At 43.9% G+C, this 18,078-nt stretch overlaps 1 protein-coding gene across 2 annotated transcripts in view; it reads left to right on the top strand.

Annotated features, from left to right (window-relative positions):
• Positions 1 to 18,078, top strand: part of PPP1R9B (protein phosphatase 1 regulatory subunit 9B) — a 69,739-nt gene that overhangs the window by 40,456 nt on the left and 11,205 nt on the right. For both annotated transcript variants that reach the window (XR_008597956.1, XM_054992910.1), the window contains exons 3-7: positions 410 to 530; positions 6,670 to 6,774; positions 11,908 to 12,043; positions 13,097 to 13,249; positions 16,156 to 16,209. Coding sequence is in view for 1 of the 2 variants with exons in the window: in XM_054992910.1 (XP_054848885.1) it covers positions 410 to 530; positions 6,670 to 6,774; positions 11,908 to 12,043; positions 13,097 to 13,249; positions 16,156 to 16,209 (569 nt within the window). In the remaining variant the exon portion in view is untranslated. The remainder of the gene's footprint in view (positions 1 to 409; positions 531 to 6,669; positions 6,775 to 11,907; positions 12,044 to 13,096; positions 13,250 to 16,155; positions 16,210 to 18,078) is intronic.

Here is an 18,078-nt window from a genome sequence, read left to right as displayed (position 1 = left end):
TTCCCACTTGCTTCTCCTCCAAATACCGCCTATCCAAAACACTCATTTATTCACTTTTTTTCAGACACAGGCAGTCCCAGTCACCCAATGCATCCCCACCAATAATTTCCCCTCCATCTGTGTTCTGTTGTTTCCCCTCTTCCCAGTATAGGTGTTCCACTCCTCACTCACCTGCTTTTTTACATGTTGTCTTTGTCCCCTGAGACTGGACGCTGAGGGCATACCTTCCCTTCTGAGAACTGCAAGGGATTCCTTCAATTTGCTGACCGATACCTTGATACACAGCACCAGATTCTGGAGGCAAAAATCCATTCTCAGATTCTGATGTCTGCCAAACAGCTTCAGACTCAAAACCTTGAATTTTAACAAGCTCTCTGTGTCCCCCCCTCACCCCCTCGCCCATGTACAGATTCTGAAGGACTCGGGATCAGCATCATTGGAATGGGAGCTGGGGCCGACATGGGACTTGAAAAACTCGGCATCTTTGTCAAGACGGTGACGGAAGGAGGAGCAGCTCACAGAGATGGCAGGTCAGCCAAGTTAACATCCAAGCTCCATCAGCACGATCTTATTATTAATTATGCCTAACTTTTCCTCACAGAAGGAAGTTCTGGGGACAAGGAAAGCCCTGCTAATTGAAATGTGAGGGAACATGATTACTTTCCTGCAGATCAGAGATCTCAATCAGGTAGCTCATGAGAGCCAGTTTGGTGTAATGGTTAAAAGCAGCAGGACTCTAATCTGGAGGGCTGGGTTTGATTCCGCACTCCTCCGCTTGAAGTCACCTGGATGACCTTAGGTTAGTCACAGCTTCTCGGAGATCTCTCAGCCCCGCCCATCTCACAGGGTGATTGTTGTGAGGATAATAACAACACACTTGGTAAACCGCTCTGAGTGGGCATTAAGTTGTCCTGAAGAGCAGCATATAAATCGAATGTTGTTGTTGTTGTTGTTACTACTGGTCGCTTGCCTGCTGCAACAGAGTAGCTCATGCATCAGCTAGAAAGCTCAAGAAAAGATTGTGAAAAGATCTGCTCTAGGCTTTTTATTCCTGTTTTACTTAGCTGATAGCATCGTTTCTGGTGCTCTTCCTAATCCATTTTCTGTTTCTAGGACTGAACAAAAACTTAGTAGCATGATGAGGGAGCGGGGAGAAATAAGTCAGAAGACTTTTCATTACTCAGAAGTAGCTCTCATTAAAGAAAAGGTTGGCCACCCCTGCTGTTAAAAGTGACCCATTCTCTGCACTGTGGAGAATATGGTTGGCAACAAGGAAGCAAGTGATGGTTTTATTAGTCTGGCTACGTTTTACATTCATTGCATGGGTGCTTTCCCCTGTAGGCATTTCCAAATGTTGTCCTCAGCAATGGGCAGAGAAAGCTAGTGGGGACAAAAGCCACAGTTGGAGGGCTCAAACAAATAAACCAAGATTTCCATGATATGTTCCCTTTTGAAAAAAAACCCTGCACATCTTTTCCTTTCAAACGTGAATAGCGGAACTGGAGAACTGGTTTCAAATAGCAAAACCAAATTTGAAGGGTTAAAGCCCCTCCCCCTTCCCTTTATGCCCCAAGGCACACTGAGGCTGCATAAGTCTTCAGTTTGCATTTGATAGACACATGTGGTCATCATCTTCTCTGTTTGAAGAAAAAGCCACTGGCTGCCTTGGGCAGCTAATTTTCTCTAGGAATGGAGAAAAGGGATCAGCAGGGAAAATTAGCTAGTAGACAGAGCAATAAGGGGAGTTCATAGCTGATCTTTCTCTCTTTTTCTGCCAGTGAGCTTCCTAGTAGAACAGTGATTTGAACTAGATCTCTAGATCAGAGTTTCACTCTGGCTTTTAAGGGTTTTGTATACTGTTGTTGAATACACTGTTATCTGATATGAGACTATGTGATACTGTATATTTTGTGTGTGTGTGTGTGTGTGTGTGTGTGTTAGTTCTATGCCATCAAGTTGCTTCTGACTTACGGCAACCCTATGAAGTAATGACCTCCAAAATGTCCTATCATTCATAGCTTTGCTCAGGTCTTGCAAACTGAAGGCCATGGCTGCCTTTATTGAGTCAATCCAGGACGTTGGGTCTTTCTCTTTTCCTACTGCCTTCAACTTTTCCTAGCATTATTGTCTTTTCCCAGTGAGTCTTGTCTTCTCATGATGTGATCAAAGTACGATATCTTCAGTTTAGTCACTTTAGCTTTGAGGGAAAATGCAGGCTTGATGGGATCTAAAACCCATTTGTTTGTCTTTTTGACAGTCCATGGTTTCTGTAAAACTCTCCTCCAAGACCATATTTCAAATGAATCAATTTTCTTCCTGTCAGCTTTCTCCATTTTAAAACTTTCACATCCATCAATAATAATATGGATACCTTAATATGAATTATCCTGATCGTAGTCTTCAGTGACACTTTCTTACACTTAAGGCTCTTTTTTAGTTCCCTCATGGCTGCCCTTCCGAATTTCAGTCTCCTTTGATTTCTTGATTGCATTCTCCCATTTCTCGAGCCAAGGAATAGAAAGTCTTTAACAACTTCAGTTTCGTCATTATCAAACTTAAAGTTGTGTAATTCCTCAGTAGTCATTATTTTTGCTCAGCTATAATTCTGCTTTGGCATTTTCTCCTTTAACCTTATCAGTAGTTGTTTCAAGTCTTCACTGTTTTCTGCCAGTAATGTGGTGTTATCTGCATATCTCAGATTGTTAATGTTTCTTCCACCAATTTTAACTCTAAATTCATCTAAATTTAATCTAATTTTCCTTATGACATGTTCTGCATATAGATTGAACAGATAGGGAGATAAACTACATCCTTGTCTGACACCTTTGCAAACTGGAAACCATTCTGTTTCTCCATGTTCTGTCCTAGCAGTAATCTCATGTCCAGAGTACAGGTTGTATGTCAAAACCATCAGATATTGTGGCACATCCATTTCATTTAAAACCATCCATGGTTCACACAGTCTAAAGCTTTGCTGTAGTCTATAAAACACAAACTGACTTTCTTCTGAAATTCTCTGGTGATGCTTCAGTATCCAGCATAAATTTGCAATATGATCTCTAGTATTTCTTCCTTCTCTAAATCCATCTTGAACACCTGGCATTTCTCATTCCATATATGGTAAAAATCTTCGTTGTAAAATTTTGAGCACCACTTTGCTTGCATGGGAAATCAGTGCCATGGTCTGATAGTTAATAACAATAATAATAATAACATTCAATTTATATATCGCCTTTCAGGACGACTTAACACCCACTCAGAGCAGTTTACAAAGTATGTCATTATTATCCCCACAACAAAACACCCTGTAAGGTGGGTGGGGCTGAGAGAGCTAGAAGCTGTGACTAACCCAAGGACACCCAGCTGGCTTCAAGTGGAGGAGTGGGGAATCAAACCTGGTTCTCCAGATTGGAATCCCGCCCTCTTAACCACTACACCAAAACAAAGTTGCTGCAATCTTTGATGTTTCCTTTTTCGGAGTTGGAATGTGGATTGAGCATTTCCAGACTTTGGGCCATTGTTTTATTTTCCATGTTAGCATATAGTATAAATTGAGATAAATGATCCACAAACGTTAGGTTAACAAATCTATCATTACCCCATTTTCATACAAGGCTGAAACATACATTTAAATAAATTGGCCAACACCATATCTTTGTTGAAATACTGGAATGCAGCATCTAGATGTTCTCTGTCTATTTTCTGGGAGTTGAAATTTCCAAAAAGGAAGGTGGGGGAAGAAGCAAGTCTGGTATCAATGCCAGCAGGGTTGCTGCTTGCTGCCATGGCAACCATCATGGCTCCCTGCCCAGTATCATGGGCACCAGAGAAATATAAAACAGGGGACTTCGTGAGAGAAAGCTCAGTGGGATTGCAGAAACCTACCACCTAGATGCATTCAGTCAGAACCTGATCTACATTCAGGTGTCTTTACTGTTGGTCAAACCACTCTAGAGAAGCCATCTTTAGCCACCTGCTGATTAGTTTTTTTTCTTTCTTTTAGGGGGTGCAAATAATATGTCTGGCTTAGAAAAGAAGTCATAATATTTCAGGCTCATCCACAAAACTCTTAAATTGGGGCTTTTTCTCACAGCACACCCAAGAACACTCCAGTGAAATTTTAAGCTTTGCATGGTTTTCTGTAATGGGCAAGAATACAGACATCAATATACACATCCTTCAAGATTGCATCCTCAGGCAGAGAAACATAAAAAGTCCATGTACAGAAGGATATTCATCTGCGAAGCATGAGTTCCCCACCTCCCCCTCCCTTTGCAGCCCCAATTGCCCCCCGAATTCTGCTTCTGGGGAAAATGGACACCCCCCCCCCAATAGTATGATGGGGAGTTGGAGGTCTGCTCCAGGAGGAGGGAATTGGCGACATCCCCCTCCTTCTGTTCACTGAAATTGTAGGCAGGATCCAGCCCAGTGTGCAGGGGAGTGGATAAAGTACTGTGTTTGAATGGAGGAGGTCACGGTCCCCACTTAGCCATGAAACTCACTGATTAACGTACAGCAACTCAAATCCCTCTCTTTCACTCCACTCAGATTGCAGCTCAAGAAGATAATGAAGTATTTATGTATGTGGTTGATACCTCACTTTTGAACACATGAAATTGCCTTATATTGAATCTGAACTTTGGTCTTTCAAAGTCAGCATTGTCCACTTTTACTTACTTACTTAACTTATTTGTGCTATTTATACGCTGTCTTTCTCACTGAGACTCAAGGCAGATTACACAGTCTAATTCAATACAATCGATAGCAGGGATGTTCGATAAACTATTCAATATGGTATAGATTGCAGAAATTTGAAAACAAGTACTAGTCTCATACAGAGCTGAAACAATCTGATATGACATCTTAAACAACATGGACCCAGTAGGAACATACTTATAGTAACAGACAGTGCCCAGTAGTACAATCTACACTCCCTATCCCTTTATCAAAGCATCTCTTTGAACCATCTCCTTACAGCATAGCCCTAATACCTGTGTAAGAAAGCCTTCTGGAATAACTCAGTTTTGCACAGTTTGTGGAAAGCTAGGAGAATGGGAGCTTTTCTGACCTCTTCAGGCAGGCCATTCCACAAGATGGGGGCCACTACAGAGAATGTGCACGTACAGGCAGCTCTTAATTTTGCCCATTTGCAGGGCTGCACCTGCAGAATGCCCTTTTCAAATGAATGAAGCTATATAGTGGAACATAAGGAGGGAGGAAGTCCCATAGATATGAGGGGCCAAGGACATGAAGGGCTTTGTATGTGATAGCCTTTGAATTGAACCCGGTAACTGATGGATAGCCAATGGAGTGACTGTAGAATGGTCTGCTTAGCTCCTGAAAATAATTGGGCTGTAGCATTCTATAGGTTCTCAAGTAAAGGTCTTTCACATCACCTCCTACCTGATCTTTTTACCTGTAGATGCCAGGGATTGAACCTAAGGCCTTACGTGTGCCAAGCAGATGCTCTGCCACTAAATTATAGCTCATCTATATAAAGTCCTCCAAGCAGCTTACAGCTCATCCAAAATGGAATACTAATTTAACCCCCTCCCTCCATTTCACTATATTAATCTTCTTTGGTGGGTTTGACTTGACAGATGTTTGGATAGTACATCCTCTAGCCCTTCCTTCCCAAAACTGGAGATCTTCAGTGCCTTAAGAATTGGATCGTACAAGATTTTCTGCTGGGACAAGCAGGATGAAGGTTGATCTTGGGGTTATCCTGTTAGAATCCCCTTCTCCCTTCAGCTCCTGCCTCACATGGTTTTTTGTCCAGACAGATCTAACATATCCCAGCATAACTTTTTCACAGGTCAAAATGTGCCCCGCTCCCTTTCATGCAAGATAAAAAGCTGGTAGGATCTGACTTTGTATACTTAAAAGTGCTGTAGAAAAGGTAGATAAAAATAACTACACATTCCCAATATATTCCTTTCCCCATTGGTTAGAGTGTGTTCACTACCATATTTGTTTGAAAGCAAGGTGACCCTGAATGTAAGACAACTCGCCCTCCCCTCCAAAAGATAGCTCAAGATGGGTAGCCATGTTAGTCTGTCTGTAGCAATAGAAAAGAGCACGAATCCAGTAGCACCTATAAGACCAACAACATTTGTTGTAGGGTATGAGCTTTTGTGAGTAACAGCTTACTTCTTCAGATATCTTGCTCTTTTCTTATCCCTTCCCCCAAAGTTATACACCAAGATTTTTTTTTTTACTGGACATAACTTGTATGTGGATTTAAGATAATACTCTCTTTTTTTAGACAACATACCTGGGGGGGAAACTAATCTTACATTGGAGTAAATAGTGTACTTCCATGTTGTGAACTTGTTTGGTAGGTAGGTAACATTTGTAGTGTGGGGCCAAAGGCCATTACAATTAGAATGCATAAAAGGGAACATAGTCAAGCTACAGCAAAAACAATAAACTTATAATGTTAACAGCACATAAAAAATACATAAGCACCTTCACTGTGTACAAATAAAGTGTTTCAGCCTTTTGACACAGCGTTGTGTTATGAAATGGGAATATTCCTAAAATATCCTTAACGTAAAAGGGTAGTTATAGTATGCAAAATGTCCTCAGCTTTGTTTGCAGGCTTGACTTTATAGTATACGTCAAAGAGTGAATTTAACTTTTAACTTCCTCTGTTCTTTCCTTCTTCAGGATCCAAGTGAACGACCTTATCGTCGAGGTGGACGGCACCAGTTTGGTGGGCGTGACCCAAAGCTTTGCAGCCTCAGTGCTGAGGAACACCAAGGGTAGAGTCCGGTAGGGGAACTATGTGCATTCCACCTTTATGATAAGACCAGAATATCTAGCCTAGCTGCCTGTCTGGAGACCTGATCTAGGATAGTGGAAGAATTGTCTCATAGGAAGTCCAACTGCATCAAGGGAAAATAAGGTTACCAGGTTGCCTGTTGTGGTGGGTAACCTGCCCCTATGCTCTGGCCTCTATCCCCCTCTAATGAAGCAGCAGGAACAAAATGTGGGGAGGACAGCATGTGATGCCATGACATCACTTCCAGTTGAGTAACTGGAAGTGGCATCACAGCATCAGCAACGCACTAGGAATTTCCCAAATGTCTATGGTTTTTACCATAAAGATTTGGAGAATTCCTACAGCATTGCTGATGATATTACACTGTCATTTTCCCATTCTAATCCCTCAAATACTCCTACCCTCCAAATGCCCTTGGCTGGCAAGCCTACAGGAAAGTGTTCTCTGCAAGCAGTCATTTTGTTTCCTCTGGAGTCATTGTGGGAGGAAGATGGCTGCTGATAGCTGTTTTGCTTTCTGTCAGCTGCGTTTTGCTTATTCTGTCGTTATCTAGAGATAAGCAGATGCACAGATCCGTTGGCTTGATGAGTTCATTATATTACAGGAGACTCGAGGGGCTACTGTCTTAAAGGTTCTCTAGCAGAACTTCTAGTGTCCCTGACTGCAGTTGGTAGCATGCTCTGTGAGCAAAGTGAGAGTAGTTGTGATATATAGGAATACTTGTAAAAAGCAAATAAAACATGCCATTCTCCCCTGATCCCACTTGCTGGGTTCACATTTTTTTTTCCTGGCATGGTTTTTGTGCTTTGAGAGGCAGAAATTCAATAAATGGAGATGCAGCCATGAGAAAGTCTTACTGTTGAGTTTGTACATGTCACCTAGGTTTCAAAAGTAGAATAACGTCATTTAAGGACTCCCTTTCAGGGCAGTACATCAAAGGCACTGTAGGGGGGAAAAGAAGGGGGGACTTCAAATGTTTAAAAGAAGTCCTGTTTCTTCCAAAGCTGTGTTATAAGCAGATACTAAACAGGGGCAGTTTTCCTATGTGAATGTGTATGGAAGGAGACTGCACCTGTTGGATGTATGCCCTACAGTCTTTTAAAAGACACAGAAGGTTTCCCTAGCTGCAGCCTGACACGGTACCTGAAATGTTGACACGCATTCCTATGAACTATATGTAATGCTGGAGTTCCGTAGCAGGAACTCCAGAAGTTTTCTTTGGCATTTAAAAAGCAGTAATGGGGAGCCTGGAATTGGGATTGTGGTGCTGGGGGAGGAGAGAGTCAGCTCTTCTCCCTTCCTTACTGTTTTTCCACCTGAAAAAGCCTGCCACTTTAAGACCCAGTAGGGAGAAAAGTCACATAACTCCCCCACCACCACCAGTACACATCCTATTGTAACTATCTTATTTTCTCCACTAGAGTTTAAAGCAGTTCAGGGTGTATGGGAGAGTTTCAGTGGTGAAAATGGGAAATGGTGGAAGGGGGGAAGAGTGCTGTGGCCCCTCCCTTCCCCGAGTGCTGTGGCCTAGATCCAGATCACCACCACCACAGTTGCTTTTTATGGCAAAAATAGCATCTTGATAGTCTAATCATGGCATTCCAGCATATAATTTGGACCGCAGCAGGTACATTGCTGCAGCATAAAACCCTCTGCTTCACTTCTGACAGGTAGCAAGGATTACATGAGTCTCTTACAGTAGCATTATCTAGCCAAATATGCCCTTTTAGTTTTGCAGTTCCTTCCATTTCTAACTGCCTGATTCAGATCTCCTCCTCCCTATCTTTCTTTGGTAAATTGTATAACTTCTGCCAGTTGGGCTGCATTACTCAGCTCAAGAAGGGGCAATTTCCCAGTTTTTTCCTTTTTTCCCACCCTCACTAAAAGCTAAAGTAACCTTGTTTTCTTTTTAAGGACATCAGCATTCTATCCCAACTATGACAAAAGAACCTTTGGGGGGAGAGGACAGGATTACTTAAGGGCAGTTCAATGAAAAAGGACCTCTCAGTCACCTATTTTGCTTGGGAGAATCAATATAGTGACAAAGTTATGTGTTGGGTTAGGATCTAGGAGGCCCAGGTTCGAACCATAGACTGCTATGAAATTTGCTGTATGAGCATAGGTCAGTCACATTCAGCCTAACATACCTCACAGGGTTGTTGGGTGGATAAAATAAGGATCATGTATGCTGCCTTGAGCAACTTGAAGGAACAGCAGGATCAAAGTATGCTAGATGGATAACACACAACCCTCCTTTCAGATAATGTCAGTGAATTTCCGCTGCTTGTACAGAAATGACTGGAAATATTTTTAAGAGCTGTCTCTTTGAAGAAAGTGCTCTGTGAACAGTAGAGTTACCAACCTTAAGGTGAGGCCTGGCATTCTCCCCAGATTAAAAACAATTTCCAGACTACCAAGATCAGTTCCCTGGGAGGAACTAGCAGCACTGGAAGGCAGACTCCATGGCATCACATCCCTGCAAAGATTTGGGGAGTGGCAACTGGAGAGGGCAGGGTTTGGAAGAGGGGCCTCAACAGGGTATAATGCCAGACTCAACTCTCCAAAGTAGCCATTTTCTACAGGGGAACTGATGATTGTGGTCTGGAGATCAGATATAATTCTGGGAGCTCTCCAGCCACTACCTGGGGGTTGGTAACCTTATGCATAGTCCCTCCCTCCCCAGACTCCACACTCTCCAGGCATCACCCTCAAATCTCCAGGAATTTCCTCAAACTAGAGTTGGCAATTCTAGTGATCAAACATTTCATTTGCCTGTGAAATAGGCAGTAACTAGGGTTGCCAGTGGACCTGGAGAAAAATGTCCCTTTAACAGTGGCTTAATGGGATATTTCTCCAGGCTTGTTGGCAACCTGGCTGTGTGCTTTCAGTATGACATTCTCAGTTTTGGTTCCATTTTGTAGACGCAGTGCTGCTACTGTGCCCCATTGCATCATGGGGGAAGTTTGTAATGTGGTTGACCTTTCACTTCCTAAGAAGTAAATGGAAGATCTTTGAAATGGGGTTGGAGGAGAGGTGGGGGAGCCTCATGGCTGGTTAGGTTTTGCCTGTCAGCTGTGGCTCTGTTTTGTCTTTTCTCCATAAAGCTGCCTCTTTGGCCTTTTAAAGATCTCACCAGAGGCATTTGGCCCGCCTTTTCCTGGCAGCAATAGGAATGAGAAGCTTGGCTCCCCCCCAAGATCCTTCTTGTGGTTGTTTTTTTCTTTAAAATAATGGGCTGCTTGAAAATGGGTTTGTGACCAAGAGGATCCAAGACAAAGGCATATGAACTGTACCCAAAGATCTGTGGACAGAAGGGCCTATGGAATCTATGGGGTGAGGCCTAGCACCTAACCCTTTCCTCTGAAGCTACTGTGCTACTCCATTCCCAAGCGACGGGAGCCTCAGCTATAAGAATGGGTTGCTAGGCAACTAGATTCCTCCTTGCTCCCCAGCAACCACTCTGCCTTCAGAGAAGTGCCCATTAACCAATTAAAGGTTTTGATATTCAGTTTTACTGGTGCTTTGACTAGGGTTGCCAGCCTCCAGGTAAACTGGAGATCTCCCGGAATTACAATTGGTCTCCAGGCCACAGAGATCAGTTCACCTGGAGAAAATGGCTACTTTGGGGGGGTGAACTCGATGGAATTATGCCATGCTAAGGTCCCTTTCCTCCCCAAACCTCACTTTCTCCAGGTTTCACCCCCCAGATCTCCAGGAATTTCCCAACTTGGAGCTGGCAACCCTAGCTTTGACCCATTTTAATCACTACTTTATTTGCTTTTTTTAAAAAGTCAGGGGTATGAGAGCTCAAGAGCTAGGAGTATCCACCACAAACTCATGCCTAGTATTTAATTTTTGAAGACAGAGCTAGCAGTTCTTGGGTATGTCATCTGGATCCATGTTGACTGTAGTAAGCCAGAGGCAAAGGGAACACACTCTGCACATACTCAGAGACACTCTTGTCCTTATTATGTCCCAGGGCTGTATTCCATAATCTCAAATTAAACAGAAGTCAGCCTGGCTTTCTGTTTCTCTTCTCCTGGGTCAGCCTGCCACGACCACACTGTCTTCAACCTATTTATTGGAACCTGCCTTTTCAGCTTGAAAATGTGGGTCAGCACTTGGTAAAATCTCAGAAAGACTGGAATTGGTTTTCATTCAGCAGGAGAAAGTCAGGTGGGGTGACTTCAGTTGTCAGCCTACAGCCTTCCCTCCTTTCTCTGAAGCTAATAAAAGAATCAATTATGTAAAAATAAGCAAATGTATGCAAATGTGTTCAGAGATCAGAATCTGGCTGTATTAGATGCAGATCTAAATTGTTTGGAGCCCAGTGCACATACAACCTGGCTTTATAAGAGGGTATGTGTTTGCTCGTCAACTGACTTGAACATTATTCCATTTTAATATCATTATAGCCAGTCCAAATTGAACAATGAACCCCATTTGGTGATATTCAGAAAGAATCAGATCTGCTGTTCCAGTGCCATACTAAGCACCTTTCTAATCTATTGAAGTCAGTGGGTTTAGAAGGGCGTAACTCTACTTAGGATGCCACTGTTATTCTGGCAACTGGCTATAAGGAAGGTCTGATTTTAAACAAAAATTGAGCATCTTTATGAAGGGAGGTGAACTCTGCCACATTCTGCACTGGACCTTCTTAAGCTCCCATTTTCAACCTAGCTGGTTTGTTTCTGGTATCAGAGGACAGATTTGGAGAAAAATGCTTCAAAAACCAAGGTGCATCAAGGTACAGAGAGTGAGGCAGAAAGCTGCTCGCCTTGCTCATTTCCCTAACCCGCTGTTGCAAAACAAGCCCACACTGTCCACGTGGAGTTTTTATTTACAGCTGATAGCCACCAATAGATTGCCAAGGATTACGCCCCAGATGAATGGTTACAAACCATGATGTATTTCCTATTGAAACAGATGGAACAAATGGAAGTGAATAATTCATATAATTTTTTAAAAACATGTAATAAAGGAAAATAAAGAAAAATGTTTAAAAAAATAAAAGGAGCATGCGTGTGTGTATAAATCCCTCCTCTATATAGCTCCTGGCATGTTAATCCATCTCTTTAGGATTCTGACTGTTGCTCTCTTTCCTCTATTTTGGTTATCCGTAGATTCCTGATCGGCAGGGAGAAGCCAGGAGAGCAGAGTGAAGTGGCACAGCTGATCCAGCAGACCCTGGAACAGGAGCGATGGCAACGGGAAATGATGGAGCAGAGATATACTCAATACACCGAGGAGGATGAAGAAGTAAGTGGGGTGGATTTCTCATTGGTAAGGCAAATGGGAGTCTGTCCCTTGTCAATCAGATGATTCAGTTCCTAGTCCCTCTTTAAAGCTGCCTCCTCCTCTTCTCCCAGCTGTCCTCTCTTCCTCCATCTCCCTTTTAATGCTTCCTCGTTTCCTGTCTAAGCCATTCTTGTTTTCTGCATTGCCCTTCCTTGTAGAACCACAGATACTACAAAAGACAACAATGATGATGTAGTCTATGATCCTCTTTTTTTGGTATATCATCTTTAAGATAATTACGCAAAGGAGTTACAGATTACAGAAAGCATTACGAAATTGTACATAGGTGTACAAAAATACATCAGACCCATCCAGGGTATCTATTAGCTTTCCTGCTTTGCCGTGACCCCTTTTTTCAGACATTATCATAATACTCTGAAGATACCACGATGTTGTGTTAGTTTCTTAAAGGGCTTTCAACAAATCCAGCATAGCCACAGTGGTTCAGTTGGGATTTCTTCATTTTCTCAATATCTTATATCAGCTCTTGCAAATTGAATGACGAGTCTTCCTAGAGCAGTTGACCAAATTTGCAGCAGAGGTTCATTGTTATTTGTGGCTATGCTGCTATTTTGGGGGCCAGAGAGAGCTCCCCTTCCCACCTCATTCTGTCCATGCTCTTGACAACCTCGGATGAAAGTGAGCCAAGCAGCCTCCACAGGACAGCAAGGAGTGAGCATAGGCCCATAGTTAGGGCTGCCAACATGTCTGAGCTGCTTCTGTGAAGACAGTGATGTAGGGGGAGAGGAAACATGATTAAGCTGCACTTCCTGTTTTCCCATGGCTGGAGAAGCATTGAAAAGGCAGTTACTCATGGGAGATGCATAAGATCTGGATGTCCTTTTATGTTGTTTACTGAGAAAACGGGAAGTATCACTCGCTTGTACGTCCCTCTCCCTGCGTCTCAAGCTCTTGTCCCTGAAGTTGCCTTCCTTGTTCTATACAGTGCCTAGTATCCTGTGGCCCTAGTTCTCAGTGTCAAATAATAAAGCTGCCCTGCCTTGCAACTTGCAGACGGGAGAATATGCGACAGACGAAGACGAGGAGATGAGCCCCATGTTTCCCAGTAGTGAGATGGCCATTGAGGTCTTTGAGCTGGCTGAGAATGAAGACATGCTGTCTCCTGTTGAGATGGATCCTGAAAAGCTTGTGCATAAATTTAAAGAGGTAAGTCAAATGCATAGGTGCGCCACGGCAGATGGAAGCATGGCAAGACCTCTACTTAAATCAGAATGGCCATTAAATACTTGCAACCACTGAGGACTAGAATCTTGTTCTTTCGATAAAGATCAACTGGAAGCATGGCCATTTGTTGAATGTTGAAGGTGCCTGCAGAAACACTTGAGTGCATGGGTTGTGATTTGCCTCTTTTAGAGGAGTTGAATCAGCTGATGTATTTTAAATGTACACAAATTTAACATTGCCTGGGGCTGCACTAATGCTGAGCCTGCATCTAAAAGCGAAACTGTAGAGCAGCAGGAAAGGAGAAGAGGAGTTGGAAGCCACAGATATTCAGGATATGTGGTAAGGCCCTGGCAACAGTGGGGCAAAGCTGTAGGCAGGCAGTGATCCCCTCTCTCTTTCTGGTTAGTCAGTGCTGATCCTGGAAGATGTGGGCCACCTGCAGATTCATACTTTAAGGAGAACACAGTTTGGGGCAGGATCTCTACCCCATGTAGCATTAAACATGAGCTGCAGGTTCTCCTCAGATCTCACATGCACAGAATTTGATTTGGAAAACAGTGTGGGAAAGAAAGGTGACAACCCTATCCTGTGCATGCCATGGTCCCAGTCCAAATCATAGATAGACAGAATCATTGGAGCATTGATGCGCTTTCAGAGAGGGAGGAGGAAAATGCATATGAAGAAAGAGAGAGGGTCGAGGAGTTACTTGTGTTTGCAAAGAGTTTGTGTCTGTGTGTGGGCAATCTGAGCATCCCTGGTTTAGGCAGCATGTCTCTGCTGACCCCTAGAGGCAGACGTAACCCTCTGTTTCTAGGGGGTGGTCTGAGCAGGGAACATCTCATCAAAGGAAACAGGCTGGTTCCCCTTTTAGCTCAGCTAGGCAAAGGACGCGATGCCCAGATTAGGGCGGTTGACACAAGCCTTCTAAAATTGCAATGCCACACCCCTTCCAGGAGGAATAACTGTTCCCTTTTGGACAACGTCCTGGAGGCTGCTTTGCGCATTACTGCAGCAGATGCTAAAAATGTACCGTGTGCCTGCTTCATTCTATCTTGCAACATGTGAGCCAGTGACACTTGGAGGGTTTTTTTTAACACCATGAGAAGACTGTGGAAATACACTGTGAGGAGCTGCAACTGGCACCAGCTCTTCAGCACGCACTTCTGCTGCTTAGAGGTGGAAATTAAGAAACATGCACACGCAAAAGATGTGCACTCAGCAGACTGAAAAGTGCTAAATGTTGCAAGTGTCGCTGCTTCGACTAGCACAAGTGAAACAGCATTCAGTCACCCTGGAATGTGTTAAGAAGCTTCTTGCCAAGTCCCCCCAAAACAGGCCATTTTAATGCTTAGTTACTGGCATGCTAATTTCTGACATGCTCACTGGCATGCTAAATTTTGACCAGATGTCAATCTTCACTTCCACACAGGGTGTTTGGCCCGGCTTGGATGCTAATGGAAGGTTGGGGTTTCCCCCTGTTTCCACATGGCATTGTGGTGCTCTCATTCTGGCTTTCCCCTGGCTTTCCTATGATCTTTCTTTTTGGGGTAGATTGTCCTGCTATGTGGACAGGAAAGGCCAGATCTTTCCCAGACTCACCCACATCAATGCCGTTTTCCCCTACCCCAATCCCCATAGCTATCATCCCTTCTCCATACAATCACTGAAGAGGGCTGTTACCAAATGAGTAGTTACCAAAATTACACTTTAGTATTTTGTCGCTTTTTATTTTAAAAAAAGAAAGAAAAAGGCCCCTGGTTGTGTAGGGTGGAGAATGACTGCTACAGGAAATGGGGTGAGGAGAATGCAGGGAAATATGTTCTGTAGAAGCCACATTGCTGCTATGCTCAATCAGCAGCCCCAGCAAGCAATGAAATAACCCACAGTAACAATGAACTGAAGCCTTAGAAGATCTTGGGGGCGGGGGGAGCGAGGGGAGAGTATGATATGGGTGCTACTTTAAGTTTGCCTCAGTAGGTTGTAACCAGAAATGTGCATAGGCCCTGGCCTCCACTGCGCTGCCACATTCAATAATGGGTCACCACACGTAGAAAGAGAGTGGAGCCAAGCACAGATCATGGGCAATCACATGTGCTGATCTTGCCCTCCGTACAGGTGTTTTGCCAGAATGGGGGCACAGCCTCGTACGTGTGTACACATTCTGCTTCGTTCTCATTTCTTTGGAGCATTTGCAGTGGGCTCCTGATGGCGGCTAAGCCCTGGGCAATTGCCCCAACCCCCCCTATGCCCTTGGGTAAAGTGGCCCTGGTTGTGACAAGAGCAGAACCTCACTCCCACTGTTCTGGGTATGATTTGCCTTGTGGAGCGCTGGAGAATCATCTCACACTGAACTCAGAGCATGTATCTCTTTTTTAGAACTAGCGAATTCCTTTCTCTTACTCACTCTCTTGCCTCCTTGCTTGTTGTCGGTGATAGCTAAAGGTACATGCCATCCTCCTTGCAACCTGAATATCCCATAAATTTGGAGTCAAAACATGTTTTTTCTGTGGGTCTGGGCAGAAGGTTGGAGGATACAAGTGACTACCAAATAGATAGAAAGGTGGGCAGAAGGCCAGCATGGGCCCTGAGCTTGAAGATCCCCATTCTTGACCGGTAGAGGACAATATCCCTACAAATGTCTTGTGGTCACAAAATCCATGCCAACTCAGCACCACCAGCCCATCTCTTAGTGTCCCTACATGCCCCCTCTTTCGTGCTTCATGTCTTTCCTAATTGTGATCCTCAACTCTTCAAAGGAACTTCAGCTTCTGCCAAGCTAACTGATAGTTCTCATAGCAAATCACAAGCCATTTGGGTTCTAGAGCCTTATCAGGACAAGGGGAAGGATAAAAACTCTCTTGTTTCTTCTGTCTCTCTCCCTGTGTTAGCTCCAGATCAAGCATGCTGTGACTGAGGCTGAAATACAGCAGCTGAAAAGAAAGGTAAGGAGGAAAGTTGGGGTAGGGAGGCATTCTGGGAGTGGGAGAGACTCTAGCCCGGCCGCCATGAAATTCCCTCCTCTCACCTTGGAGACTAGCCAAAATCTATGCCTGAGAGCATTTTCCAGTAATACTGTAAAGTTGTTCTTCTTTGAACTCGCTTTTAATAGCTAGGGTATTTTGTATTCATTGTGGTATATGCTGGAGAGAGTGCTGGGGCTTGTACTGTGGAATCCTGGGTTCAAATCCTGCTCAGCCCTGAGGCTAACTGGATTGTTTTGAGCAAGTCACTGCAACAAGGTTGTGGAAAAAATAAAATGAGATTGGCCCACATAAATCGCCTTGACCTCCTTAAATGAAGGGCGAGATACATAAGTGATATAATGGGCATTACAGTTTTGTCAGATTTCCTGGATAGCTGTGTAAGGTATTGTCACCCATCTTGAGCTCTTGAGATCTAACTGGTTAGAGATCTGGATGAATGCACATGCCTAGGGTCCCCCTTGGGTGTCTTCCTGCCTCCAAGCTGTACTTCTCTGAGAGGCACTGCCTGGCCTTACAAGAGTTCCAGCTTCTCTTGTTCAAGCCAGCTGCTAAAATTATCTGTCTTGGCAGAGAAATGAGGGTTGTATAAGTGCAGAGGTCCAACATTAGCTTATGGCCCTGTATGCTTGCTTTCTGCTTTTGGGTTGTCTGAAGAAGCTGTGACAGAGTGCATGGTTTGCATGCAGCTGTTCACAGGTTCAGTCCCTGGCATCCCCAGTGGACGTCTTTGAGCTAACCACGCTTATTCTAGTAGAAGCTTCCATGAGTCAGAGCTACTTCCTCAGATGTATAGATCAAGACAGATAGATGCATATATTCATCTGAAGAAGTGAGCTCTGACTCACGAATGCTTCAGTTGCAATAAACTCTGCTAGTCTCTAAGGTGTCCACTGGATCCATGTTTTATTCTGCTACCTTTTCCAGTTACAGGCAGCCAAGGAGCTGGTGCTGAGAGGAACTGTTCTCTGCGGGAGATCTACCACTAGTTAGCGTAGACAGTACTGAGTTAGGCAGACCAGTGCTTTCCCCAGGATGTGTCGCATCCATAAAAGTTTAACCAGAATGCTGGTCAATATATCAGCCGAGGATCTTGGAGATCTTGCTTCAAATCCCCGTTCTGCCATGAAGCTCATTGAGTGACCTTGGGCCAGTCATTTTCTTTCAGCCTCAGCTACCCCACAGGGGTATTGTGAGGGTGAAAGTAGGAAGAGAGAACCAGGTACACTGCCTTGAGCTCCTTGCTGGAAGGGCAGGATGAAAAATGCTTTGGATGAATGTTTTGTATACTCTATCTGGCAGTGGCTCTCTGGGGTCATCTACTAGCTGATCCTTTTAACTGGAGATGCTGGGGATTGAACCTGAGACCTTCTGCATGCAAGCAGATATTCTGCCATTGAGCCACGGCCCAACTGTTCTTACTTATCTTTGGGATGGATCAAGCATGTCAGTACATAAATAAAATATGGAGGTGACTTAGTTCCTCCCATGATTTAGCCACCCTTTGCCCTCCTCCCTTGTTCCCCATCCTATGAGACAAGGCTTAATGGGTTTAGGAGTGTTTAGGATTTTTTTAAAGACAACAAAGAAGGGCATGATAAAAGTTTACAGACATTTGTATTGTATGGGGGAAATGGATAATGAAATCTTTGTTTCCTCCATCTTTCATAACTCTAGAGCTTGGGGAGGTTGGGGTGTCACCCAATGAAACCAATAATTGGTAAATTCAGGACAACCCTCAAGAAAACACTTGTTTGCACCTTGCAGAAACCGCTTATGGAAATCACTACCATGTGACACACTGGTGGATACTAAGTAAGATGGCTTTAG

This window comes from Eublepharis macularius, chromosome 12 (genome assembly GCF_028583425.1).
Source record: "Eublepharis macularius isolate TG4126 chromosome 12, MPM_Emac_v1.0, whole genome shotgun sequence".
NCBI lineage: Eukaryota > Metazoa > Chordata > Lepidosauria > Squamata > Eublepharidae > Eublepharis > Eublepharis macularius.
This window is presented reverse-complemented; position numbering and strand designations above follow the sequence as displayed.